Raw genomic sequence first — 26,252 nt, forward strand, 5'->3', positions numbered from 1 at the left:
CATGCCCCGCTTCCAGGCATTCCACACCCTCTGCCCACTCTGCACCCTCTGCCCATCTCTGCACCCTCTGGCCACTTCTGGTTGCCCTTGACACCTCTGGTCAGGTCAACACTCCCACTCCCCTCTGTACCTCTGTTGGCCTTTATGCTGTCCTTGTGTGACAGTGCTGGCAGATCAACCTCTGTTTGCGGACTTGTGTCGGCACCACACCGACCCCGCTTATTTGCGGACTTGTATCGGCACCACGCGCTGACCTCCGCTTTTGTCCTCTGGCCATTTTTGTCACTCAGCAACATAACATTCATTCTCTGCCGAGTGCCTATTATGTTCACCCCAATATTGGCATTTGATCCGTGTGCTATTGCACTTTCCTATTCATTTAATCTGTCAATATTGGTACTTGATCCACTTTGACTTTATTCATTCGTTGCCTCCCATTTCCCAGGTTCTTGTCCTTGGTTTAGTTTGACAAGTCCCTGCTCATTTCCGCTTATTTCTGCACCGGACCGACCGGTCCCTCTTTTGATTTCTCTTATCTACTTATACCTTGTAAATACTTTCGGGGACCTCAGTCTGAAATCAACTAGAGTATCCCCCTGTCTGGTCTGAGTCTCTCCTTCTGCAAAGGGGGCTTCCCCCCTCTGAGTCCGTGCTCGTGGAGTCCACACTCCTCCTACAGGTCCGCTCTGCCTGCAAGTCTTGTTTGAAGTCCGCTGTAAGTGTCAGTTTGTAAATATGGGATCTCCCCCAAACGTCAAGCTCAGGGCACAGCGCTCCACCTGAGTCGCTGAGGCCATGATCCCACTCTGCTAACCTTGAACAGCACTTCCAGACATGCCACATATTTCCGCCCACATATCCGCATGTGCACTCCGACAGACCTCTGCCACAATCTCTGACCCTGACTCAGACAGAAACCCATTCTGTCTTCAGTCCATCTTCAGTCCGTCTTCTGACAGCATTCCAGATCTCTGACAAGTTGCGGCACTAGTACGCATGTTAGCTTGTTCATGGATTAAGCGGGCTGCCCCCCCTCCATTGGGGTTGCATGGTAAATAAGAACCGTCAGCCATGATCAGTCTGTTAGATGCGTCGAGTCTGAGTACTCCAGCAGCGATGAAAGCTTTAGTCTCAGCACAATCCTTGGCTTGGTGACCGAGTCCGTCGCACATGAAGCAGCGGTCATGAGGGGGCCGAGTGTTGCGAGTCCTGTCTGTGAGGCAGGCCATTGCAATAGTAAGCCTGTTCATACAGTCTTCAAGGTCTTCCATGTTGGATCTGAAGTTCGGATTCTGGGGTACTTCCACTTTGGCCTCAACGGCTTTAGTGTCCTTGCTAGGTTCAACGGTTCTGAACTTGGTTTTCTTCGTTGTCTTCTTGCTGGGTGACTTAGCTAGTTTCCGACGCGACAAGGTTGGAGGTTCTGGCTCAGCCTCAGTTGCCTCATTATCTGAATCGTTGTCTTCGGAATAATCGCTGTCTTCTGGGGAACTCTCTGGGGAATATTCGCTTGTGGAGTCTGAGTAGCTGTCAGAGTCGTCTGCATGGTACAGGTCATGCTGCAAGAGCTCCTTGGCCGTAGTGACAACATGATCCATAGGGGGTGCATGAGTTAGGTCGGTCCAACAGTTGTGGGCCTTCAATTCTTGCTTAACACTTTTGTGGAATGCGGGGGACTTGATTCCTCGATAGAAATAATCATCCTTGTCACCGGAATTGAGTGCGTGCCTTTGCTCAAGTGATTTGGCGATAACCTGGAACTGTCTGCGGTAATCGTCAAAGTCTTTACGGTGCTTAAGCTTGCGCTTCTTTTCGACGAATTTTCTGAGATCATTGGGGTGGTAAACGCAGTCTTCTTGTTCAGCGGGGCAAAAGTTGAGGAGGTCTTGCTTCAATGCATCCCAATCTTTGTTCTCAAAGCTGTCAAGAGTGCAAATAAACTTGGCCTCCTTCTCTGTGCAGTAGGAAATGATGTAGTTGCATTTTTGTCGGTTGGTAAGGTTCATGGAGCTAGCTTGAAGTTCAAAGTCGTGTAGAAACTTCTTCAGCTTGGTTCCCTTGAACCTGGGGGCTTCCCTGGAGCGGGCACTGGGCATATGGCTGACTGTAGTAGTGTGGATTGTGGGGATGGGGTTGCCAGCAGAGCCAGCAGTGGGAACGGCATGAGAGGTGTGAGACATCTTGCGTGTACTATAGTAACTTGGGTTGTAATCCAATAAAAGTTCTTCTAAGTGCGCGTACGAGCGCTATGTCCATCTATGTGAGGTTTGGAATGGGTATGGAAGTTGGGGAAAATGGAGAGGTGCAAACACTGCTGAAATCCCTCCCCTGTAAGGACCACCAGTTTTGTAATGGGTCTATCACCTAGACTCGAGACAGAGAGAAGGGGGAGGGTGGTAGTGTGCGTGGGTGTGGTTCGTTGGGCTGGGTTTTGGTCCTGGGGTGCTACCTGTTATGGAAATGGGATTTTCCCATTTTTAGCCTCTTATGGGCTCTATGCAGTACAATATCACGTGACATGTAAATAATAACAACTGAACCAACTATTATCACCCAAAACACTCGATGTCCATGTTATTGTAAACCCCACTGTTACAACATCTGTTACATTAATTGTAATATCTTCTCAATGTCACGGCCCCCTCCTGCACCCAGACGCTATAGAAATGGGCCAATTAGGCCCCATTTTTATAACAATGGTGTCGCAGCCACTTCTGCATCTGATCAGCAATCGACGATGCAGCTTTCTGTGCAGGATGACACTCAAGCCGGACCAAATCGCGGATTGCTAAATGACTGTTATTCAATAGTCTATTTGGAATGCACTCTGGAACGGTTTTTGAGACCGTCATTTGCATTCCCGCGCGCCCCTCTCACACTCCTGGCGGATTGGGGGAAATTGACCCCAGATACAGTGGGGGTTGAGTTCTTTCACGACTTCTCAAGGCAATCTATTGCCTGTCGCATCGTTGACAAGCGCCGCAATCAATTAATGGCGATTTTTCAAGCCATTCGCGAATTCACTCGGACCGCGTCCGAGTTTGGAGTCATCCCTGCCAACTTCAAGGTGGACCCGTTGGGAGATGTTTGGTGGGCCTTGGCAGAGGGTTCTGAGCTGCGTACCTTCGCTTCAGCTTGGAGTGTTTTAAAAATGAAATTTACTGATTTTATTTTACATCTGGAACGCGCGCAGAAGGCAATCGCGTCGTCCCAGTCGCTGGGCCATTCCCCCAACCCGATCCGAGTCCAAACGACCCAGCCCAGCCCAGCCCTCCCTCCCAGCTCAGCTCCCCTCCCTCCATCGTCGCGTCGACCCCAGGAAACAACGCGTCAGCCCACTGCGACGCGATCCATTCCTGGTTTCGCCCAACCGCACCCGGCAGCCCCACCTCCCTCTCCCACCACCTCTCTGCGTCGTCCAACGGCCCCACCACGACCGTGTCTGGCTGTCCCACCGTCGATTCCGTGGCACTCGCGCCCAATCCAACCGCGCCTGGCCATTCCACCCTCAATCCCATGGAATTCGCGCCCGATCACAACGTGCGCATCGTTCACAACGTGTCATTTGCCCCTCCAACCACGTCTGGCCCCTCCCCCACATCCATCTTCGACTCCAGCGCGCCCGGCAAACGCGTTGCCGTCGTCGTCGTCGTCGTCCCCGTCCCCATCCCCACACCCTCCCGCGCCAAATCTGGCGCGTCTATCGACTCTGACGCGTCCAGTACCACGACAGATGCGCCCTGCCCCCCCTCAGCCGTGCCCACCGTCAAAATGGGCGAGTCTGACGCCCATCCAGCCGCGCACGGACCCGGTACCACTTCCCCCTTCCAACCTTCCAAGTCGTCTGCATCCACCAGGTGAGCCACCACCCCCAAGTCCGCGTTTGCCACTCTCAGAGCCCTGGAGGCTGGACTGTGGGGGGCTGGGACCCTTTTTTTTTTTTTTTTTTATTATTATATTTTCTTAAAATTTTTCATAAAATTTATTTCTTAATCTAAACCTTGTGCCAAGCTTTCCCACCGGGTTTTGGTGCTGGCCAAGGGAATTTTTCTGTATTGTGGGGCTTCTCACAACTTTTCTTTCTTTTCTTTTCTTTTCTTTTCTCTTGTTGATGTCCTGCACAGAGACCCATAAGAGCCTGGGGGGCGATGTTATGGAAATGGGATTTTCCCATTTTTAGCCTCTTATGGGCTCTATGCAGTACAATATCACGTGACATGTAAATAATAACAACTGAACCAACTATTATCACCCAAAACACTCAATGTCCATGTTATTGTAAACCCCACTGTTACAACATCTGTTACATTAATTGTAACATCTTCTCAATGTCACGGCCCCCTCCTGCACCCGGATGCTATAGAAATGGGCCAATTAGGCCCCATTTTTATAACACTACCGAATCTGCAAAAACCTCAAACAAACACTCACCTACGTCTCTCTTGGACATCAAGGCTGAGTATTATGATGTGAGGGGTCTTAGACGTAAGAAACTAGCTCAATGGGGGCGTTAGGGTCGTGGATGGCATCTTTGCCACTTGGATGCAACTTCTGCTTGTCCCTTCACGGGTCTATTCAATACTAACTTGTTATGTACAAGCTGTTATCTAGTTTATATATGTTTGAAATGGAATGAATGGCATGGGGGGATCTAAACGGGCCGTTAGGCAACCGTAAATGATGAATATCCAATTGGGAACAAAGAAACAATAAAAGAAAAATGAATGAATGGGGAATATGTGATAACGGGTCCGAAATGGGAAATGTAAAAGTTAACTCCGCAACGCTTCGCCACAGCGCCCGCCTATCCTCCCATCAGCAATCTCCTCATCTCCAGCTTTCCAACGAGCCCCTATTCATCCCATTTGGTGCAGTACTTCTTGAGATGTGGCCATTGACAGGTGCTGTCAAGACCATGTGAGAGTATACTCTATGCTGAACCATCCGGATATGGGATTGCCATTCTGGGAAATGCTCCAGGGGTGAAGAAGGGTGGTAGAGCATCACTATCAGGTGGAAAAACGGCTGGGTTGTGAGTGTGGGTGTGGAGGTCTGGAGAGGGGGTGAAATTGGGGGCATGGTTGGGCATGGGAATTTTGCTTGGGGTTGTCAGGAATGATGGGGAAAATAAGGAAAAATATGGAGTGAGTGTATGGAGTGTTGGATAGTGATAGAATGAGTATCGGAAGCGTCAGCGGGTATGTACTGCATGTTGGTGACCAAATTCCGCAGAATCCGACTTTTTGCGGTACATGGAGTTGTCCCCACAACAACACAATGTTCTCACGTTCTATATTCAATACAAAAGATCACATGGTATGGAGTTAAACACATAGCCAATCACCTACTCCGAAAATTTGGATGCGACACTTTGCTCCTCCGACTGGGGCAAAATGTAGTATGGCTGTGCTATGGCACTGTCCGGCCTCTGTCTTCCCATGCCAAACAAGCTCGCTTCAAGGCTCTAATCATCACACCCCTCCACAAGCCATCACAGAAAAAATCCAAAACAAATGTAGTAGTTAACCCCATCCAAAATTAACTCAGTCCAACCCAGCCCAACCCAATTCATATGCTTCTTATTCTTATGTGGTAAATTATGTTGGAATCTTGTATTGCACACTCAGCATTTTGTCATTATTGAGCCCAGTCAAGGGAAAAACATGGTAGAACTACCTAATCATAGTCCAATCCTGCTCTGGTGTTGATCACTACAATATCCTCACCCCAAGAAATTGGCCGATGAGGTGAAAAAGAATATTATTTTGAGCGCACAATACAAGATTCCAACATAATTTTACCACATAAGGATAAGAAGCATATGAATTGGGTTGGGCTGGGTTGGACTGAGTTAATTTTGGATGGGGTTAACTACTACATTTGTTTTGGATTTTTCTGTGATGGCTTGTGGAGGGGTGTGATGATTAGCGCCTTGAAGCGAGCTTGTTTGGCATGGGAAGACAGAGGCCGGACAGTGCCATAGCACAGCCATACTACATTTTGCCCCAGTCGGAGGAGCGAAGTGTCACATCCAAATTTCCAGAGTAGGTGATCGGCTATGTGTTTAACTCTGTACCATGTGATCTTTTGTATTGAATACAGAATGTGAGAACATTGCGTAAAGAGCTATTATTTTGCGTGTCCACGGAGCTCCTCCAACTGGGTACAAGTCTGGTTTAAAATATGCGTCCAAGCGCTGCACGTTGTATACCTCCACTTTGAGCTGCTTCTACACATCTGTATGTAGGTGAATTATATTACATACCAACAGCTCCAAAAATATCATCAACACAATTGTTGATCAGACAGATCCTTCCGAAAGGCTGTGATACCTTTGGAGCTATTGGTAATATGAATGACCTCATACAATGTGTGGCACTTGGACGCACATTTGAACCAACCCTGTGAAAAATTTTTGGCCTGAAACATAGCGGTGTAGTGCCTAGAGTACTTACAATAACACTGGAGTTGCTAAAAACCCAAGCGATGTAGGTATAGACACACAGTGGTGAGCTCAAAATATTAGGAGAAAGGTGGACGTCCCACATACCTCATGCACAGATGCACGATCTACATGATTCCCTTCTTGGTAATTCTCTTCCAGCTGCATCGCAGAAGGCTTAAAAGCCGAAACTTTTTCGTCTTTATCTCTCTCAGTTCGCTTGCTAAGAACTGAGATGAGATATCTTGTTCTTCATTGTCTTGGACAATGACTTAAATATCCTAGCGCTTACACCGTGCTGAGCAGATAAAAAAAACAATTTAGTTCACTTGCTAAGAACTGAGTGCTTACACCGTGCTAGCATTTCTCACACAATAATGCAGGTATGCAATGTACGAATTTCACTCCGAACAAGCAAAAAAGTGATGGTGTGGTGCCTAGTGCGTTCACAACAGCGCCAGAGTCGTTAAAAATGCAATTGACGTATTTATAGACATGTAGCGGTAAGCTCAAAGTCTAGGTCGAGAAAAAATACCACACCCTGTCCCCTACTGTGGAATCCAAGCACTGTTCCGGGTGCGGCCATACTAAGGTTCACAGATGTGAGATAGAAGTGAGAAATATAATTTGGGGCAATGTCCGTGCACATATATATACACAACGGAATGAATTAAGAGGCATCCTGTGCAGACTGCGCGCTTAGTAACATCCGCTGCCAACAGACTTCCAAACGGATGAACCTTCTCAATCATACAGGAATATAGTTTGGTGGCCCTTCAGAGGTTACCTTTGCTCAGGAGTGGAAGAGTACCATGCGCGTCACTTGCCTGCTTCCAGCATTTACTTTCCCTTCCACACCACGTACCATATGCGCACACGACTGGACTCAGACAATGCCCAGATCTTTACATTTCCCTGTCCACTGCTGCAACCTTCCCACCATCAACAATGCAGCATTTTCTTGTTCTAAATAGCGCTGTAGCACTTCTCAAGTGCTTTACACGATTCACTCTCAATTCTGATTGATCTATGAAGGCTTAATGCAATAGTCAGATCTCGCAAACGAAGGCACTTTGCCTATCCTTTCTTCTGTGCATCTCCCATGAGATTTCCGGATATGGACCAGTCTCTTCAACATGATCGACAATACATGCACATGCACCAGGAACAATCGCAGCGCGAGCGACAATGACTGGATATGAGCCTGAGTCTGGGTTCGGAAAGATAGGGGAAAAAAATAATGATCACCCTGATCGTTTTGCGTTGACTTCCCCCACGTGAACATCACCAGAATTCAGTTCAGACCTAATTCAGTTTCACTTGTTCTCACGAGTTTCGAGACCGATAATTTTTAATTTCTCAACAAGTTGGCCTTCATCCCCTTTAGGCCTAGTCTTGAAGGATGGATCCTTTCAGCCTTGCGCTTCCCCTGTATTGTTCAATCACTTCGATTCCATGCCTTCACATTGTTTTGTCTGTCGACTGAAAGGAAAGGTGTGTCTCTTTCAATATGTTTATCAGTACATCTTTACCCGGACAAGTATCCTTCCTCATTCTGCTTCAGTGTTTGCTCGCTCCGCAGCCATGGCATTACTCGATTGAGAACGTTCGGCATCAAAGGCGCTAAAGGCGCATTCTTGCGTGGCTAATGTTCTACACTGCTGTCGCGGCATGGGGAAGACCAACTCCGTGTGTCATAAGACCAAGTCAGGATGCATCGCGCCTCGGTCTTGTTATATATATGACACACGCCCTATAGCCTCCATCATATCCGATAGTGCAAACGAGTTTCTTGCTCAACATCATTTTCACAACTTTGTAGGGATGTGTCCAGCCCTTAGATTGCCAGCCTTGTGACGCATGCCACCGCATGCATGTTGAATGCATCCCCTGCCCGATAAAGATTTCAAATGCGGTCAAAGTACGCGTTCGTCATTGTAGTGAAGGTCCGTATGATAGGCGAAGCACTGAGAATAACTTTGTAGAAATCGACCAGAGCTCGGGAGTGTCTGGAGGAGGTCAGGGCCTTGACTTCAGGCGACCCCACATGTGTTGAGATAGGTACGTCCCTCTTTCTGAATGTTGTCATCCCTTCTCCATTTCACTCTGTTCAATAGCGCTGCTCCCCAGAACGCGAGAGTTCCTTTCATATCATTTCGCCGACATTGCCAACCACAACCCATGGATGGGTAAACCAAGTGGAGACTATTTCAGCCATCGAGGGATCCCCCATCATAGTTCCACTGGCAAACGAACTCGGAAATGTGCCACTTACCAATGCTCCTGCAGCCTTCTACCCACCTTCTACCTTGGGATTATACGAATACGTCGGGAACATCGACCAATCGTCCGTCTTGGATTTTGGTTCAGTCCCCTATCCTGCAGCTAGCTCTTCTACTCGTGAGTTTATTCCCCATTGCCCCGTTTCCCTCCTGGTTCCCGTGCAAGAGAGGGCATCCTGCGGCGAAAATTGGGATTTTCTGATGCCAGACATTGCTGCTAACTATGAGCTTGCAGGACCATCTACTGCGTTCCATTCACAATCACATGCCTCCCCTCACGAAACTCGTGGTGAGACTCTGGGAAATGCTGCGAGTTGGAACGAGGATGCTGTGAGTTGCCTTGGAAGTCTAGCTTGGAGTATGGGATACTGCCTCATCCCTCGCGGAGCGGCCATTCCCGATGGTGGTGCTCTTGTATAGGGGAATTCCTTTGAGGGTAAGTGCCTCGTGTTTCCCTGCACGACTCAATGATGACATGAATTATTCATGTGGGTAGCGATTCTCTGTGCCCTTTCTTGAAACATCATCAATGGTTTGGAAATTTGTAAATTCTGTGCTACCTTGAATCTTCGAGTGCTTTTACAGACTCGCGATGAATGTACTTGTTTTCAACCCCTGTGCCTGCATGTTTGCTAATATATATATCCGACTGACTGCTTGCTCTTAAGGTAGTCAACACACTTCATTTCCCCAGAGCACTTTTCCTACGATGCAGCTCTGCATTCTGCGCGTTCATGTCATTCCCTCATCCTCGCATGCGTTGAAAGTGATTCGAAACGTAGACGGCGCATTCCATCAGAGTTTTCAAAACCAAGCTACAATACACTCTTGCACTCACACTGTCCGACCTACCGTTTTTTTTTCCAAATCTTACCGCTGAACCAACCTGCACTGTCGTATTGCCTTGGCTTCTCTCGATCCCTGATCATGAGTAAACGTCAGACGACTGAACTGGACGTACACCTAATATATCAGCCTCTCCAAGCTCATGCCACCGACGCCCACTTCCAATGGCGTCTCACCGGTCCCACCAATTACTATGACAGTGCACTTTGACCGGGCTCGGACCTTACCAATTTAGGCAGCTTCGCGCATCGCGCATGTCACATCTACGGACACCGGCGCCTGATAGCTCCTCCAGTTGCTGACTTTCCCCTGCCACTAGACTAACACTGCCTGCCCACTCTAGCGACGTGATATATCACGCAATCTTCATCGGCAGCTCTCACTGGCACGGCCTTCTGTGCGCGCCCACCATGGAATGCCTGGTGTCTCTTGCCACATGTCACAGTTCTGTGGGGCAGCATGTAGATACATGGCCTGCAAATTCTCCTTATAGAAACTATACCCGAATGGTATATTCAAGCGGTCGCGCGAGCGGGCGCCACGCTCATGATCGCATGAGCATGTTCGTGATATAGAAACCACTCGTAACATTAGCTTCCTGGCCAACTCGAAAGGCGCGCATGGAGTTGACGGGCCAGCGCTGACTGGTCGCGATGATCACCTAGTTCAAATGCCACGCGATACTGAATTCCGAGCTGCAGTCTTGGTCCCCAACTATTTCGTCGCTCCTATCCTGCGGCGCTGTTCTCCCTCACGTACTGATAACAATGTGTAGTGACCATCACCTTCCGAGCTTTTTATCCAACCCCGATAAATGGCCCTTGCTGCCGATGATGATTTTTTTTCTGATCTCAGCTCACTTGATTAAGCGCGGACGCATCCTAGATATAGGCACGGAAGATCTCTGATTTAACAGTTTAGATCTATTCTATCATTTGTTATATGGGATGGCGTTGTCTGCGCTTGCGCTTCAGGGCTTGATTAGACTGTCGATAGTAGATCATCGACGTTGGGTAGTACAATTACCCGAGACATCATTAGGCCGCCATCAATTTATACCTGTCCGTAGTGACTTCGTTCACCGTGCTGAGCGGCGCTGTTGCAATTTCGGGATGGGTCTATTACACCTTGAGCTTCATGTCGGTTTACGGGTGATGGATTGCAAACAAACAACTCTTGATGCGTTCAAATTTCAAGGTACTGGGGTGAAGTCGTACGAGGTGGCTTGGGATGGTTATGCATGGAGGAAACACAAGACAGCACTTCGGTATATACGAGTGGCTGTATTCCGATGAGCCCCGTGGATGCAGCAATGTCTCGAATGGAGGGCGAGTTCCAGCTTGGGAGCCCGCAGATTGCCGCTGCTGCTCAAAAGTAGTGGTAATATGTACAGTACCAGTGGTTGTACTGAGGCTGGGTCGCATCACAGACTTAACCGGTGGACACCAAGTGCCCGCTGCTCTGCTGCTCCCACAAATCAACCGTGAAAACATGGCAGAATGAAAGCACTTGAATTTCGCATACTAAGTATCCAGCTATAACCTCTCGATGAGATCTTAGTCGACTGGTAGAAAGCCTGTGTAGTGTGGGCCAAAGCCCACCCATAAGCACTCTTCAGAGCAGCGTAAAATCGTTATCCGTTGTGTGCCGTCCGATATCGCACAGCATACCAAAGGCACAGTTAGGAAAGGAGCACGGGTGGACCCCAACATGTACACAGATTTCATTGGGTAGTGATGCAAAGACGGCCTTAGATCCAACATAATGGGGCGGTCATATTAGAGGAATACTGCGGGACGGGAGTGGAAATAGAACTCCGAGTCATTCGGAAACATTCACAGTTTGAGAGTTGATTGTACACATCACCATGAACGCATCCAATCCCTGTTCGCGTTTGGTCGATCACAGATACGAATAGCGAAGCCTGACCATAATTCCTCTAATGAACAGCCACACTGTCAGGCCACTGCGAGTTCAGAATAGGGGAAAGACTGACTGTGGCGGCTATAAGGACGACGCAGTCACCTCTTCTTTGGATCTCCCACCCTGCATGTGAGAGCCCAATCCGCAGAAGGCATTTTTCGGGACCCTCCTGAGTGAGCCGGGTTTTATCCCAGAGTCATGCGGCCCACGAGGAAGCCCATGACCTTTTAGAGCGTGTTGAGAAGTAGGATTGACCGAGCATACATCGCGCCAGTGGTACGGGAAGCTGATTCGTGAATGATCCGACTTTTCGCACGTCATCTAGCTATGAGTAGCTCCTCAATCAAAGTGAGAGTTCTACAAATGGGTTGTGCTTCGGTTTGCGAGAGCTTCTCCGCCCATCGAGTAGCAAAAGAGCATCTCCAATCGTCGTACTAAATTTCAACAGTGCCAGTGGTAATGGTGGGTGGAGAAGTTTAAGATTGGCGCACATGCACAGGTCACAATTGAAGTATCAGAGGTCCCGGGCACTGGAAGGAGCGTACCTTAAACCCATGGTGGCCGATCCGCCACCCTATATAATAGCCATTGAATTCTGACATCAAGCCACAGACAGTGTGGAAAAAACCCTGAGTCTTTGAGATGCCACACATCTCATGGAGCCGTCTGACAACGAGGGATCAGTTAAAAAATGATGACGGTAGTTAAGTCTGACGGCCGGAATTTGAAATGTCAGGTGATCTGTTTCAAGCTGTCAATATTGACCATCAGAGTGGCCGTTTCGTCTTGCACCATCCTCCCGGAGATATATAGACTTAACTTTGAGAGATGGGTCTCTTTGGCCTTGCACTCCTCCTGATCTTCCCAACCATTTCGATTCCATGCCTTCACGGTGTTTTGTCTGTCGACTGAGACGAAAGGTGCGCTCTTCGATGTAGCATGGCGCGAATAAATTCTCTACATTCCATCTTAACCAGTACACCGGTCCCCTCTTCACCCATCGGTGCTTACCCACCTTAATGAACGCCCGACAGCTTGAGGATGCTTGGCTTGGAAGGCGCTCAAGGCATATTCCGCGCGGCCAAATTGTTATGCCTGCTTTCTGCCTCCGTTTACTAGAGCCCTACCTAATTTTGCTTGAAAACTCTCCAGGGATGTGTCCAGGCCCCAAGCCTTCACTCCTGTGATGCATGTCAACGCATGCACATTGAGTGTATGCCTTGCACAATGAAGATTCCCAATGTGATCAGAGTGCGTTTTTGCCATCGTGGCAGTATGATGAACGAAGGGATAACATCCCTATAGACATCGAACAGAGCTCGGGAGTGTCTGGAGGAGATCAGGGTCTTAGCTTCCGGCGATCCTCAGCGTGTTGAGACCGGTATGTGACGGGTCCTCATTTTCTGTTGTGTTGTCATTATGTGCATACCTTGTTCTTCTCTTCGTTCGATAGCACTCCTTCCCAAGACACGACAATTTCTTTCATATTTGCAATCGGAGCAATCGAGCCTCCGAGATGCAGCAACTCAGCCTGAAGCTGACCCGAAAATCCCAGCAATGGCCACTATCATTCCCCCCGCGGCTGACCTGCCAAATACAATTCACGGACGGGGAAATCAAGTGGATGCTATTTTAGCTTACGAGATGTCCGTTGAAGTTCCGCCAACAAACAATCTCGGAGGCTTGCCAGTTATTAATGAGGCGCCTCCTGCGGCCCCACCCTCTATGCTGGGATCATCTGGATCTGTCAGAACTGTTGGAGAAGCACCCCTGCTGCATGTCGGCACCCCATATCCCGCCCATATTCCCACTTCTGGGACAAGCTTCTCCATTGGCAGGACCATTTTCCCTAACTTAGCGCCCGCCTTCCATTCAGCGGCTCCCGACCATGAAGTGGTATCCTACAGCGAGAACTGGAATCCTACGGTGCCAGACAGCTCACATAGCGCCGTTGACTATGGAGATGTGGGACCTATTGCCCTCTATCCACACTTCAATGTCGCTTCGCATGAAACTCGCGATAGAACCTCAGGAAATGGTATAAATTGGGACGGAGGTGCTGTGAGTTTGCTTAGAGATCTGGCTTGGGATATGGGATATTGCCTTATCCCTCGGGGAGCCTGCATCTCCGATGGTGGCAATCTTGCATCGGAGTTCCATTTGGTGGTTTGAGCGTAAGTGTCTTTCTATTTCCTGCATGATCCAGTGACGATGAATTATTGCTGTAAGCCAGCCGATTCTATCCTGTGTTATCAACGTTAATGGCTTCAGTGTTTGGATATTCTACGCTACGTCCAATCTAATCTTTTGGCTTTCGTGCTTGTGTTAGTCATCCGATTCATTACTTGGTTGAGGGACCTATTGGCGTCACCTGCCTACCTATTGGCTAGCATTGCACTGTCCCTGATCTCCAAAGGCGGTTGTTCTTGAGTCCTGACACGCACCAAATATGATTCAAGTAGTTAACCAATTAGACATATTGCCTCGTGCTTCTATGCTTCCGATTCTTGTTCGGCTTTTTCCGTTGTCCATGACCAAATCGAGCCAAGTGAGCAATTTCTTTGGCCCCGCATTAGCCTGTGTTTTGACCGTGGGGCCACTACTCGCGTGTCTCAGGTAACAAAGGATTCCACCTCTAGAGGACATCCCAGGCTCCGCTTGTTGGTAAACTATTACCCATCTTGCAGTCCATCGGATAACCCCTAACCTGCACACGTTGGTGCAATTGGAGAACCAGGACTCTTCGCGGGTGCGCTGCTAAGAGCCTTGCTAGTACTTGCAAAGTAAACCAGAACCCAGCCCCCCGCCCCAAGCTGCTCAGCCGCTGATGCGATGCAGACCCCGCGGATCCCGCTTACCGCCAATAGGCCGATAAGACCATATTCCCTTGAGCCCAAGGAGATCTTCCGTTGGAAGTGCCTCGCAGGTGAGGATATTTCCAAGCTAACGATGTAGAACTCGATACACCCGACGTGCTCCGCAAGGCCCCCTAGGTCGGTGGGAAGTGGTTGGTCAGACCCTGGTAAATGGGAACAAAACTATGAACATATTTAATGGTGTTCAGGATGCTCACGTGAAGCCGCTGGGAGATTCATACAAAGGACACATTTAGAGATGATACGACAGGCATACTCAGGCCCAGGCTCAGGCTCAGGCTCAGACGTAGTCGCTGACTCAGGTCTGCTTGATCTAGGTCCAAGCAAGTCAGCCTGGTTGAGATCCCCAGACTTCAGGGTCAACTCAACGTACTCCGGATTGCTCAGGCATGTCCAACAACGCCAGCTCGCGTGCCCCTCTCCCCTTGCGACATGTCTCCGTGTAAGAACACTGTCCGGACACCTTGGCTCAGCACCGTCAACGAATCGAACACTGTCCAACATCGTGTCCAGGTCCGCAGCGCACCATGAGCCCCAAGCGTTGAAGGAGCGCATCCGTTGAAGGCGCCCGCCACCCAACTTATTGTTCCTTTGTCCTATGCGTCACCACTTCCTCCACTTCTACCCCTTCAAAGCGTGTCTCCCATTCTCTATAAATGACTTCTAACGAGTAGACGAAATACTGCAGTTTTAACAAAAAGCATCCTTGCAAGTGATGTCAACGATATTGAATGCACGTTCAGTACTGGAGGTAGTAGAATTAATAAAGGATCTTGGCCCATATAATTCGATGCGCGCTGTGAGTGCATGAGATGTGCAAAATAGAAGTGCACTAGGAGTGGAATGACTAACAGGATGTTGGGGGTACAAGGTTGGCTTGTCCTGCTGACGCTAGATTTTCGACTACCCACGAAGAATTCTCTCTGTCGCAACTTGGCTTGGATGTGCATGCAGTCCGCCCAGTTTAGTCGTAGGCTAGCACAGGGGTGCCATATATGTCAGAGGGACTTATTGTAAGGCTGTTCAGCAGAATTACATTATCGTGCGAGATAGATTAGGCAATGATGCGCGGCATTCAGATTTCCCAGCCTTTGAGCTTTACGCCTGAGAAGTAATCTCACCTGATCAACTCACCCCAGTCGCCCATGCGCGCCTCCATGATCACGGAATCTATGCAAGTCTCGCAACATCGTACATGGTGAACAGGTGGATGCTCTATGGGCGTCTTATCAGTTGGGCCTGCTGAATAATGTATTCATCCGCGCCCGCGCGCGTGCGCGCAGCGCTCAGGCTGCTCTTTCCTTGTTACCCATACGGAATCTATATGTTATCTCGGCCTTAGCTGTATTGTAGGGGAGTTGTCCGATTTATATTGTTATATCGCTTATCGTTCAGGCAGTTCAAGAGGCGATCTCGAGACTTGCATGCACAGGCAAGCGCCCGTCAATTAGCGGCCTTCTGGCATAGCCGGCCGCACTGTATTACACTTCCATATCCATATCTATGTGCACAATTGATACAGTTCAAGCACAGCTCTATTCATCCCAGGTGCTAAATAATGCGGGCGCTCGCGTGGGGGTCAGTGTCCATCCCTGTGCACCAGTCCCCAACCCTCGTGGATTCTAACCATCCAACGTAAGAAATGGCCTTAGGACCCCAGCCCCTATAGTAGAATAGTAGATAGCTTTGGGACTGGTCTAGGATATCTAGTATTCTAAAATCCAGCTGGCAATTGGTTGACTGTGGTGGACACGGGAGCTGATATCGAAAATGTATGAAAGCACTCGCTATTGCTCTGCTTTGCCTAGTAGCACATTTTACTCGAGTATGATCTCCGCTCTGGTATAGGAAGGAGTGTCCAAGTGTAAGCAGCCTGAACTGCCATGGATTCGCACATGAGCTGGCTATGTGAGACAACATTTCCATGACAGCTCTCAAAGCTGGGAGCATATCATGTGCGTGCGTTGAGCCTGGGGCTGTGAGGCGGCACCATTATCATAGATAGGTCATTTGGAGAGGGAGAAGCAGCGGGGACCAAAGACTGATGGGAGAAAACAACGGAAATCATAGGGAGCGGAGCTCCGTAAAGGATAGTTCTCGCCTGTATCTATGTAAATGTACGGAACTGTGAGCGGGCAGGTTTGTTTGCCTGGCTAATAGTAACACTTTGGCAACTTAAGGGGGAGCATGACACCGACATACTGGTCGTTTCAGTTGACAGGCTGGAGGGCTGGGGTCGTCGTCGCCGCATTTTTTCGAAACATCAAAACTGCTGATTCACTGCACGTGAAGAGCCGCTCAAGCTGCAGATGCTCCATGTGACAAGCTAGGGTACAACCCTTCCAGTGCGGGGTCGGCAGGTTGCTGCCAGCAGCCAGTTCACGCACTGCTCTGAACCAAGGTATGGTTTCTTACTTGTAGGAAAAGTCCGTTGAAATTTGTGGCGTAGAATAAAGGTGGCTGTTGACATTGCATATAGTTCATGTCTGTCAAATTCCCACAGAAGGGTGAGCGTTATTATAGATATTTAACCTGCGGACTGTAGGCTGCTCGTGAGAGCGCCAAGGGCAGGGGTTGAGATAAATAAATAAATCCGATTCGGGTATCCTTAATTTCTCTGATAAAATGCTGGTGTTGAAATGAATTGAAGGACATGTACGTGAATGAATTGAGCATGAATTGTATGAAATCATATGAATGGAGATGGTGCAGTGGCATGTTTTAATTGCCCACCCGGGTTTTGAATTGAGCTATGGGTGTGGTCAGTAGAAAACCTTAGAGGATGACTTCTCCAAGCCCCCCGATCCACTTCGACTCCATGCCTTCGTGCTGTTTTGTCTGTCGGCTGAAAAGAAAGGTGTGTTCTTCAATAATCCATCGCACTCCTTTCACTTTCACCGGGACAACAGTCCTTCTTAACTCAGCCTCGCTCATGCTCATGCTCAACTTGGAGCAACACACGACGGCTTCTCCAGATTGGGCTCGATATGGAAGACGCTAACGGCGTATTCTTGACTGGCCAAAATAATTCTGGTTTATCACGACTTGCCCAGACGTCACGCTATTCTTGCATGCATACTCGGCCAACTCCGTGGCGCATGAGGGTTCCTTGTCTAACTTCATCCTCACAACTTTCCAGAGATGCGTTCAGCTCCCAAATCACTTATCCTGTACCGCATGTCAACGTTTGCGCGTTGAGTGCATGTCCTGCATAATCAAAATTCCCAATGCGGTCAGAGTGCGTTCTCACCATTGCAATGATAGTGAACGAAGGTTGAGACCGACCCCATAGGAATCGACCGAGGCTCGGGAGTGTCTGGAGGAGGCCAACGCTCTGGCTTCCGGTGACCCTGGGCGTGTTGAGATAGGCCCCTATTTTCTGTGTGTCGTCGTCCCATGCAGGACTCATTCCACCTCAATAGCACCGCTCCCAAAGACGCGACAATTTCTTTCAAATTTACAATCGAACCTCAGGGATACAGCAACTCTGCCTCTAGCTGACCTGAGGATCCCTGCAACGACCTCAATCTTTTCCCCAACGGCTGTTCCGCCAAACGGAACTCATGAATGGGAAAACCGAGTAGATACTGTTTCAGCCTTTGGGGTGTCCGCCGCGGTTCTGCCGATAAATGATCTTGGATACATGCCACCCATTAATTCAGAGGCCTCATCCTCTATCTTGGGTTCATCTGGATATGTCAGAACCGTCGATGAAGCGAACCTCTTGCATGTTGGTTCCCTCCCGTATCCTGCCCACATCCCCAATCCTGAAGCAACCATTCCACTGAATGGTGCCATCTGCTCTGACTTGGCGCCCCAGCCAACAACTCCCAACCACGAGACAGTATCTTATGGCGAGAATTGGAATCTTCCTCAGATGTCGGACAACTCACATATCGCTGTCAACTATGGAAGCGCTGGACTTTCTACAGTGCCCTACCCACAATTAGATGCCTCTTTGCATGAAACTCGTGCCGAAACTTTGGGCAATGGTGCGAATTGGGATCAGGATGCCGTGGACTGGCTTAGGGGATTGGCTTGGAGTATGGGATATCACCTCGTCCCTCGCCGCGCTGTCATTTCCAGTGGCGGGGCCCTAGTGTAAGAGTTCCGTTTCATGGCTTTTTTTTTGGGTGTAGGTGTCTTTCTTCTCTCTGCTTGATCTAGTGTGTCCATAAATCGTTGATGTGGGCCAGCTGATTCTATGTGCGTCCTTGCCTGTGTCATTATCGACTTCGGTGTTTGGAGATTCTATGCCACATGGAATTTTTGAGTGCTTGTACAGTAAAATTTGTGAGCTTGTGTTCCTTCATGACTTGGTCTTAGGCGATCGAAGCGCTGTTCTTGACGTAGCTTAATTCATTTCACCGAGGAAAAAATAGCGAGTATTCATGGGATCATTCATGATATTTTGTATAAGCCCGGTCCAGGATGTGCACAAGTGATTCCTTGTAAATTACCTAGGAGCCAAAATATGGCCCCTTATTAGGAAGGCTCTGCCCTTCCACCAAACCTTCAGGCCCCGAGCCCGCAAAGCTACCGAAGGTTCCACCAAAATAAAATAAAATGGCCCCTTGGTGTAACCGTAACATACTCGCGTCCCAGAAACCTTCAGATGCTGTGGAGCACTCCAGAGGGGGGACCTTGCTGTACAGCTAGTCCAGTCCTGGTGATGAACTGTTAGATGCCATGACCACACAAGTTTCCAATTGAGCAGTTTTTCGGCCCGAGATGCTGGGCGTAGTGCGTGATGACCTTAAGCGAGGTATTATTACTAGCACTAGGTGATTTGAGGGAACCAGATACGATGCCGCAAGCGTAGGCTCCATTCGTTATATCGTACACGGTATCACCGCTGTCTTGCATCATATTCATAATCCCTTTTATGGAATTTGCTATCGAGCAAAAGCGGCACCAACTGGCCATCGAACATGGGCCTAATGGCTGCCCCGCTAACCAAAGTCAAAGACCCTAGAGGTAGAACGAAGGCAGGAGCACCCGACTCTATAAAATAATGACCACAGAGTTGTTGGAGTTACAACGACTCACTTGTCCTAAGGCTTCGTTCGGTATGAAGAAACAGGTTTCTTTGGCCTGTTTCTTAATACAAAAATTGCGTGTTTCTTTAGGTAGAAAAAATGAGAAAGAAACGGGTAAATATTGAATTGAAAAACTGGAAGAAACAGGCCAAAGAAACCAAACTTAGACTTACTTTTCGTTTCCGATGCGGTGACTACATGTGAGGAACCTCACATTAAGGCCGTGGGAACAAATATTTGTAATTGGGATCACAAACGCTGTAAAAAGGTCTGGAGGATGGATTCTCTTGGCCTCACAGTTCCCCAATCCCCCCAATCCACTTCGATTGCATGCCCTCGCATTGTTTTCTCTGTCGGCTGAAAGGGAAGGTGCGTTCTCCGGTGAAGCATCTTTGCAGTTCAACTTCGCGTGGACAATAGTCCTTCATCACTTAGCCTCGGTGCTTGCTCAACACGCGATGGCTTTGCCTGATTGGGGGCGCCAAAGGCGCGTTCTTGCATGGGCCAAACAATTAAGAGCAAACGAGTTCCTTGGCTAACTTCGCCTTAACAACTTTTCAGAGATGTGTCCAGCTCCCGAATCACTTACTCTGCACCGCATGTCAACACTTGCGTGTCGAGTGCATGCCTTGTTTAATAAAGGTTCCCAATGCGGTTAGAGTGAGTTGTGATCTGTGTGATGGATGAAGGCTAAGATCATCCCTGTAGAAATCGACCGAGGCTAGGGAGTGTCTGGAGGAGGCCAAGGCTTTGGCTTCCGGCGGTCCTGGGCATGTTGAGATAGGTACATAATGGGTCCCTATTCCCTGTCTGTCGTAGAACTCATTCCGATTCTCGATAGCACTGCTCCCCAAGACGCGACAGTTTCTTTCATATCTACAATCGAGCCTCCGGGATACAGCAACTCAGCCTGTAGCTGAACCGATAATCTCCGCAACGAACACCATCTTTTCCCCAACGACTGTCCCGCCAAACAGGACTCATGAATGGGGGAACGGAGTGAATACTGGTTCAGCCTACAAGATGTCCACTGCAATCCCGCCATTAGACGCTCTCGGAAACGTGCCGACCATTAATGAGGCCCCATATTCTACCTTGGGCTCATCTGGACATGTCAGAACTGATGACGAAGCGGCCCTCTTGCATGTTGGATCACTCCCTCATACCATTCCCAGTCCCGAAGCAAGCCTCCCCCTTAATGAGACCATTTTCCATAACTTGCCACCCGCCTTCCAGCCAATGACCTTCAATGAGACGGTAGCCTACAGCGAGGATTGGAGTCTTCCGATACTGGACAACTCGCATGACGCTGTCAGCTGTGGAGGTGCTGGACCTTCGACAGCGCCTTACACCCAAGTAAATACGGGCCTTTCACATGAAACTCGCGCCGAAACTATGTGTAATCCATCGAATTGGAGCGAAGATGCTGCGGACTGGCTTAGAGGACTGGCGTGGAGTATGGGTTACTACCTCGTCCCTCGCAGCGCTGCCGTTTCCACTCATGGTGCCCTCGAATAGCTGTTTCTCTTCATGATCTAGTGACGATAAACTATTGATGTGGATCAGCCTATCCTATGTGCGTCATTGCTTGCGCCATTAGCGGCTTCAGTGTTTGAATATTGTTGAATCTTCAAGTCCTTGTACAAAAAGATTTGTGATCTCATGACTCGTGCTTGCGTTCGCTAATCCATGTAATTCACTATTTGGTCTCGATGCAGAATTCGCGCGAATGCAAGATGGCGCTTCCATTGTGAACACAGCATGTAGTGCGGTCGAACACCCAATTGTACCGAAGTACTGTTGCTGACGTAGCTTTTTACCGAAGAATAATCATGTCATTCCTGAGTGCTCACATGCGTTGATTAACGTATAGAAATCGACTACGGCAAACGCACTGCAGTCATGGCGGAGCAATGGCGGAGGGCGGCTAACGAGTTGACGCTCGCATCTAAGTCACAGCGGTCAGCCACTGGGGTGGTTTGGACAGTGAGTGATAACATTCGACGTCTATCCAAGTCATCAGGTAAGGACTGCGTATTGCGAGCAAGCGCCCACGCATGATCGAAGGTGGATAAATATATCAATTGGTAATAATTGTGATATGCGCGCAGCACAATAGGTATGGCTCAAACGTAGCTGATGAACGTTCGAAGACCATACATACAAGTTCACCGACAGCTGGTGCTGCATTGACATGGAAGACCAACGGCATGTCATGCAAATGCAAATGTGTACCAAGACCACGCGATCGAACAAATGTAGGGGTAGGGTCGGTTGTTCCGTTGACACACGGATCATGTACGTTCGTTTCCAATATATCTTGTGTTACCTGAACCCAGGTGGCAGAGGGATTCACTGCTTCTCTTCTAGGCTAGGTTCGGAGTGAATGTAGGACAGATAATTTTCCGGGGAAAAAATAATGTAGTTGGATGATCGAAACGGAAGCACTGTAGAAGTGTGCAAGGTCAGGGCTGAATATCAACCCCACACTTCGTGGGAATTTTTGCATTTGATATCTTACATATGTATTTTGCGCCCGATTCATTTGCAATGTTACCCGAATTTAAAGCCTGCAAGGTACACAAGGTACATTCCCCCCATCTCCCATCGCTCACCACTCACCCCCGTCATTTTTGCCTTGATGCCATCACATTGTTTTGTCTGTCGACTGAAAGGAAAGGTGTGTCCCTCCAGATTCCAATACCCGATTCTCCAATTTCTTCAAACTTTGGCATTGTCATCACCGTGGCATGCCTCGGACAGAGTCACATTCTTGTGACATAGTGTAACATAGAACTTTTTTCTTGCACATGACCTCCTCACCGTGCAGTTACTCACCCCTCGGTTTAAGGGATGCGTCGATTCCCTAAATTCCCAATCTTGTGGTCTATGTAGCAGGATGCGGATTGAATGCCTTGCCTGCTCGATGACGGTTTCCAATGAGGTCAGGGTATGTCTTTCCCCACCGCGCTGATACTCTCTTGATGAAAGGAATAAATTATAGAGATCGGCTAGAGCCCGGGAGTGTTTGCGTGAGGCTCAAAGGATGGCTGAGCCTGGGCGTGCATGGATCGGTATGTCTGATGCTTCCAAACCTCGTCGGACACCGTGATCGTATTTCTCTGTCTCCGTATGTAGCACATCTTCCAAAGTCTCGCCAGCTTCTTTCAGACCTGCAATCGATCCTTGAAGATTCAACGGGTCAGAGCGCAGCCTATGAAGGAAACCCCACCCAGCCCACCGCTTCCGTGCCGATGGCAACTCCAGTTCATGCGCCTCATATGCCGGAGAGCCAAACGCCCACTGGCTTGCCCGATGGTTCGCTATCTACTACAGCCTTTCCAGCGAATTATATTGGTGCCGCGTCAGCTGTTAATTGGCCTCTCTACGCGTTTCCCATGACGTCATCCGCACATGATCCCAACCTCGATGAAGAATTGCCGGATCTCCAAACCCAAACCTTATTCCATCCTGTCCAAGGTTCGGGAGAAGGACCCGCTTCGATTGACCCTACACTGTTCGACATGATGCTTCCCTTCTCTCAATTCAACCCTGATCCCGAAATGGCTTCCCGTTCCCAGATCTCGAACCCTACGTCGTTGGACCCATTCCATCATGCTGGGCCTTCCAGATCTACCCCTTCTCACATCGTTGGACCAGTGCCGATCGTTGCTGCGATCGAAACTCCTGATCGTGTACAGGATAGGTGGATGAAGACGAACTCAAATGAGGATGTTGTCTATTGGCTTCGAGGCTTGGCTCGGAAGCTGGGATATCACCTTGTCCCTTTCTGAGTTGGCATGGGCGGTGGCGGATCAGCCGGACCGAAAAACCAAGTTGATTCCTCACGCTCAGAATTTCTGCTTTGCTCGGTGGTGTGTGATTGTGTGTATAGTACTGGTGGTCTTCCGACTCGTGTTTTTGTTTTCCATTTCTCGTGTCATGTGTAGAGTCGGTGACCTCTTGCTTGTTCCGTTGACACACGGTTCATGTACGTTTGTTTCCAATACATCTCGTGTTACCTGAACCCAAGTGGCCAGACGGATTCACTACTTTCCTTCTAGCCTAGGTTCGGAGTGAATGTGGGAAAGATAGGGAGGTGTTACAGGGGAAAAAAATAATGTCACATGGGAGAGAAGTGACCTAGCGAGCGTGTAAATGAGAAAACCATTATACTCACAGATAGTACTCTGCTATACTAGTGATACGTCCATTTCAATTGACCACCGAGACCTATAAAATAGCTTTGAGTGTGTGAAATTGGATCTTTTAAGCGCTTACGCGATCCGCAGTGAAAGGGCCATCAATTGTTTCTCTTCCAGCTCGGCTCGGAGTCCGATGATCGAAATGGAAGCACAAGCTGCGAGTCTGTGGCCCACATGGACGATAATTAAGGAGAAGTCGCCCTCGATTCCAGATTCAATTCAATCGCACTCTTCGGCATCGGCAGGACTCTATGACTTTGTAATATGACGCTGCTTGGTCATCATGACTAATGAACGCCACTCGACAGTGACGACTTCGGTTTATCCGCTCCCTTCTCTCTCCATCATCCTCATCCTATCTTCGACGATTTCCGATGGCACAACCACCTCGGAGATGAAAGACAAGAGCCATACAAATCGCCTTTTCAGTTACACAGCCAGATATCCAGACATTCCTGGAAGCCAATCGTGTCCATATATATTGCTGGAAGGGAGGAAACAACCAACTAGAAAGGAGGGGTCGAAGCGATCATTTCTCTAGGGGGTATTGAGCAAAGTGCAACAGCCTTCCGGCATTCAAAAGCCCAAGTGATCTAATCGGTGGGTTGGGCTCGCTGCTATGAGTCTCGCGGTCTAAATGAGCGTCCAACCTGCGTAGGTTTATGTTGATACGCTTAGGATGGCGTCACCCCCGCTCACAGGTGTTATTCCGTTCTCGACCATTCCATACCCGCATCATTGCGGAATTCCCGACATTGTTCGCTGCATGGAAAACTTGATTCAACAAGCTAAGAAATTAAGTATTGTTCCTAGTGACGAGTACGGTCCTTGACTTGCTTTTAGAATTCTGTCCAACTTCAGATTACTGGGAGGCTAGTTTAGCGTCCAAGATCTCAGCCGGTGCTATAAAGGGGCCCATCCAGTGAGCTGGAGAGCATGGGGATAAGATCATTTTCAAGTTGCCAATGTATGACCGTGGCGCCTTTGATCGAAGGGATAATAATGTCACCGTCCCTTCCCGAGCCTATTCTGGCGATGCGGTTAAGTTTTCTCCCGAACATTGATATGGAAGTGACCAGCCTATTCTCGGAACATACCATACCACACCAAGTAGATGATGGTAGATCGGAAGATCGCTCTATTCTGGAGGCACGTTCAATCAGCTGTCATTATTAGGAGGCACCGCTCAAATTGATTCCCTTTTGTTTCACAGCAGGAACATACAGGACCGGGTGAATCTTAAAATGACGACGCACATAGAGTACGTCTGTTGTTTCTTCCGGATACCCGAGCACTGCATATGTGCTAACGGTCGCGCTAGGTGTGTTGCCAGGGTTGGGGTTTTACAACATGGCCATTCTTAGCTGGCACGGGGCATTGACGCCTCCACTACCGAACCCTCCACCATCTTAGATCTTCGGCGAAGGGAGCATCTACATTCGGGCGAAAGACCCCAGAGCGGTAGGTGCAGAGTTGGAAGCGTACCTGGGCGTGCAGCAAGGGTAAATCAGTGGATTGTTTTTGTGCTTTATTGATGGGGTCCTTGGTCCTGACTGTCTAATGGAACACAGTATGAGGTCGAGCGGTTGGCATGGCCCGCCGCTCAAAGCGTTCCTTTCTGGCGACTCGCAGCCTGAAATCATTTTGTACGTCACATTATTTAATCCACATTATCATTAAAGGGATCTGTTTGGTAACGAACGGAAATGGAGGTCCATACAGGAGAATTCATTTTGTATTCACCACATAGACCAGTGCCTATAGTTCTGGTTAATCGAAGACCTAATGGGAGTATGTACCTCTTTTGGGCTGAAATGGTTTCCACATGGTCCCACCACTCGTCCTGCCTACAACGGTCCTCCATTCGGCCTCGGTGCATATTCGTCTCAGAGTAGCATGCTCGGCTTGAAAGACGCTAGGGGCGCGGTCCTCCCTGACTAAATTTCCTGGTCTGTCGTGGGGGATTCTCAATTAATTGGTCAACTTCATGATCCAACCGTGACGGGTGGCCTTCAACAGGCTGTTAGCCTTCATTAAGACCTCGTAGTGGCGAATGCCTGCCCTATCACCTCTATTGTATTGTTACTAGTATCGAGTTCCTTGCCTATCTTTACCTTGACAACTCTTCAGAAGTCTGTCCAACTCCTGAATCGCATACGGTCACAAGGCTGGCGCTAGATTCTAGAGTATCCAGAATCGCGACGGGTCCACAAAGTTTGATTCATGGATTATAACACGGATGTCATATATGCCGGAGAGGGGCTTCTATCTGATTGTCATAGGATCACTAACGGGGATTGGGGACTGGTGCACTGCGTTGGACACTGATTCCACGGGAGCGCCCACACTATCAGTATCTGGCGGTTGGGATGAACAGGGGCGTGCTTGAATTGGCCACAGAGATATCAAAGTGTAATACCGTGCGGCCATGTCAGAAGGCCGCTAACGGACGGGCGCTTACTTGTGTATGTAAGTCTCGCAAGTCAGCTTCTTGAAATGTCTGGACGGCGAGCGATGATAAGTAGATTTCGTATGGGTCGCAAGGTAAAGAGCGTACCAGAGCCTGAGCGCTGCGCGCAAGCGCAGCGCACGCGCGGGGATGAAATACATCATTCAACAGGCTCAGCTCATAAGGTGCT

At 48.9% G+C, this 26,252-nt stretch overlaps 6 protein-coding genes across 6 annotated transcripts; 5 read left to right on the plus strand and 1 right to left on the minus strand.

The window, feature by feature from the left end:
• Nucleotides 1–7,973: 7,973 nt before the first annotated feature.
• On the plus strand, nt 7,974–9,379 carry EI90DRAFT_3292619 (uncharacterized protein). Its single transcript, XM_039067344.1, has 6 exons — nt 7,974–8,363; nt 8,428–8,503; nt 8,573–8,842; nt 8,960–9,054; nt 9,077–9,160; nt 9,221–9,379. Exons 1-6 carry the CDS (start codon nt 8,313–8,315, stop codon nt 9,287–9,289), a joined length of 645 nt encoding a protein of 214 aa, XP_038910674.1. The 5' UTR covers nt 7,974–8,312; the 3' UTR covers nt 9,290–9,379.
• A 3,338-nt stretch (nt 9,380–12,717) lies between these two features.
• On the plus strand, nt 12,718–13,992 carry EI90DRAFT_3078776 (uncharacterized protein; the record flags this gene model as incomplete). Its single annotated transcript, XM_039061791.1, has 3 exons — nt 12,718–12,744; nt 12,799–12,874; nt 12,947–13,992. 3 exons carry the CDS (start codon nt 12,721–12,723, stop codon nt 13,663–13,665), a joined length of 819 nt encoding a protein of 272 aa, XP_038910675.1. The 3' UTR covers nt 13,666–13,992.
• A 3,121-nt stretch (nt 13,993–17,113) lies between these two features.
• EI90DRAFT_3078790 (uncharacterized protein) lies at nt 17,114–18,763 on the plus strand. The gene is made up of 3 exons (XM_039061792.1): nt 17,114–17,226; nt 17,509–17,607; nt 17,662–18,763. Exons 1-3 carry the CDS (start codon nt 17,152–17,154, stop codon nt 18,472–18,474), a joined length of 987 nt encoding a protein of 328 aa, XP_038910676.1. The 5' UTR covers nt 17,114–17,151; the 3' UTR covers nt 18,475–18,763.
• Nucleotides 18,764–18,822: 59 nt separating this feature from the next.
• Nucleotides 18,823–19,598, minus strand: EI90DRAFT_3078794 (uncharacterized protein). The gene is made up of 2 exons (XM_039061793.1): nt 19,582–19,598; nt 18,823–19,492 (listed from the first exon to the last, which is right to left on the minus strand). Exon 2 carries the CDS (start codon nt 19,293–19,295, stop codon nt 19,050–19,052), a length of 246 nt encoding a protein of 81 aa, XP_038910677.1. The 5' UTR covers nt 19,296–19,492; nt 19,582–19,598; the 3' UTR covers nt 18,823–19,049.
• A 79-nt stretch (nt 19,599–19,677) lies between these two features.
• EI90DRAFT_3078797 (uncharacterized protein) lies at nt 19,678–20,305 on the plus strand. Its single transcript, XM_039061794.1, has 4 exons — nt 19,678–19,777; nt 19,970–20,082; nt 20,150–20,192; nt 20,250–20,305. Exons 1-3 carry the CDS (start codon nt 19,739–19,741, stop codon nt 20,190–20,192), a joined length of 195 nt encoding a protein of 64 aa, XP_038910678.1. The 5' UTR covers nt 19,678–19,738; the 3' UTR covers nt 20,250–20,305.
• Nucleotides 20,306–22,247: 1,942 nt separating this feature from the next.
• EI90DRAFT_3078805 (uncharacterized protein) lies at nt 22,248–22,576 on the plus strand. Its single transcript, XM_039061795.1, has 2 exons — nt 22,248–22,358; nt 22,413–22,576. The coding sequence occupies exons 1-2, from the start codon at nt 22,308–22,310 to the stop codon at nt 22,518–22,520; spliced, it is 159 nt and encodes a 52-aa protein (XP_038910679.1). The 5' UTR covers nt 22,248–22,307; the 3' UTR covers nt 22,521–22,576.
• Nucleotides 22,577–26,252: the final 3,676 nt, after the last annotated feature.

Source organism: Cantharellus anzutake (genome assembly GCF_015039405.1).
Source record: "Cantharellus anzutake strain C23 chromosome Unknown EI90scaffold_77, whole genome shotgun sequence".
In the NCBI taxonomy this organism is placed as follows: Eukaryota; Fungi; Basidiomycota; class Agaricomycetes; order Cantharellales; family Hydnaceae; genus Cantharellus; species Cantharellus anzutake.

Bases quoted from the DNA above. Each gene is read 5' to 3' on its own strand.
- EI90DRAFT_3078790 (XM_039061792.1), top strand. From the start codon at position 17,152: ATGACTTCTCCAAGCCCCCCGATCCACTTCGACTCCATGCCTTCGTGC. The intron at 17,227-17,508 runs GTGTGTTCTTCA...ACAACTTTCCAG, and splicing joins TCTGTCGGCTGAAAAGAAAG to AGATGCGTTCAGCTCCCAAA. The intron at 17,608-17,661 runs GTGCGTTCTCAC...CCGACCCCATAG, and splicing joins AAATTCCCAATGCGGTCAGA to GAATCGACCGAGGCTCGGGA.
- EI90DRAFT_3078797 (XM_039061794.1), top strand. From the start codon at position 19,739: ATGCCCTCGCATTGTTTTCTCTGTCGGCTGAAAGGGAAG. The intron at 19,778-19,969 runs GTGCGTTCTCCG...ACAACTTTTCAG, and splicing joins TCTGTCGGCTGAAAGGGAAG to AGATGTGTCCAGCTCCCGAA. The intron at 20,083-20,149 runs GTGTGATGGATG...TGTCTGGAGGAG, and splicing joins GTTAGAGTGAGTTGTGATCT to GCCAAGGCTTTGGCTTCCGG.
- EI90DRAFT_3078805 (XM_039061795.1), top strand. From the start codon at position 22,308: ATGCGGATTGAATGCCTTGCCTGCTCGATGACGGTTTCCAATGAGGTC. The intron at 22,359-22,412 runs GTATGTCTTTCC...AATAAATTATAG, and splicing joins CGGTTTCCAATGAGGTCAGG to AGATCGGCTAGAGCCCGGGA.
- EI90DRAFT_3078794 (XM_039061793.1), bottom strand. From the start codon at position 19,295: ATGGCCAGTTGGTGCCGCTTTTGCTCGATAGCAAATTCCATAAAAGGG.
- EI90DRAFT_3292619 (XM_039067344.1), top strand. From the start codon at position 8,313: ATGCATGTTGAATGCATCCCCTGCCCGATAAAGATTTCAAATGCGGTC. The intron at 8,504-8,572 runs GTACGTCCCTCT...GCTGCTCCCCAG, and splicing joins CCCCACATGTGTTGAGATAG to AACGCGAGAGTTCCTTTCAT. The intron at 8,843-8,959 runs GTGAGTTTATTC...ATGAGCTTGCAG, and splicing joins TGCAGCTAGCTCTTCTACTC to GACCATCTACTGCGTTCCAT.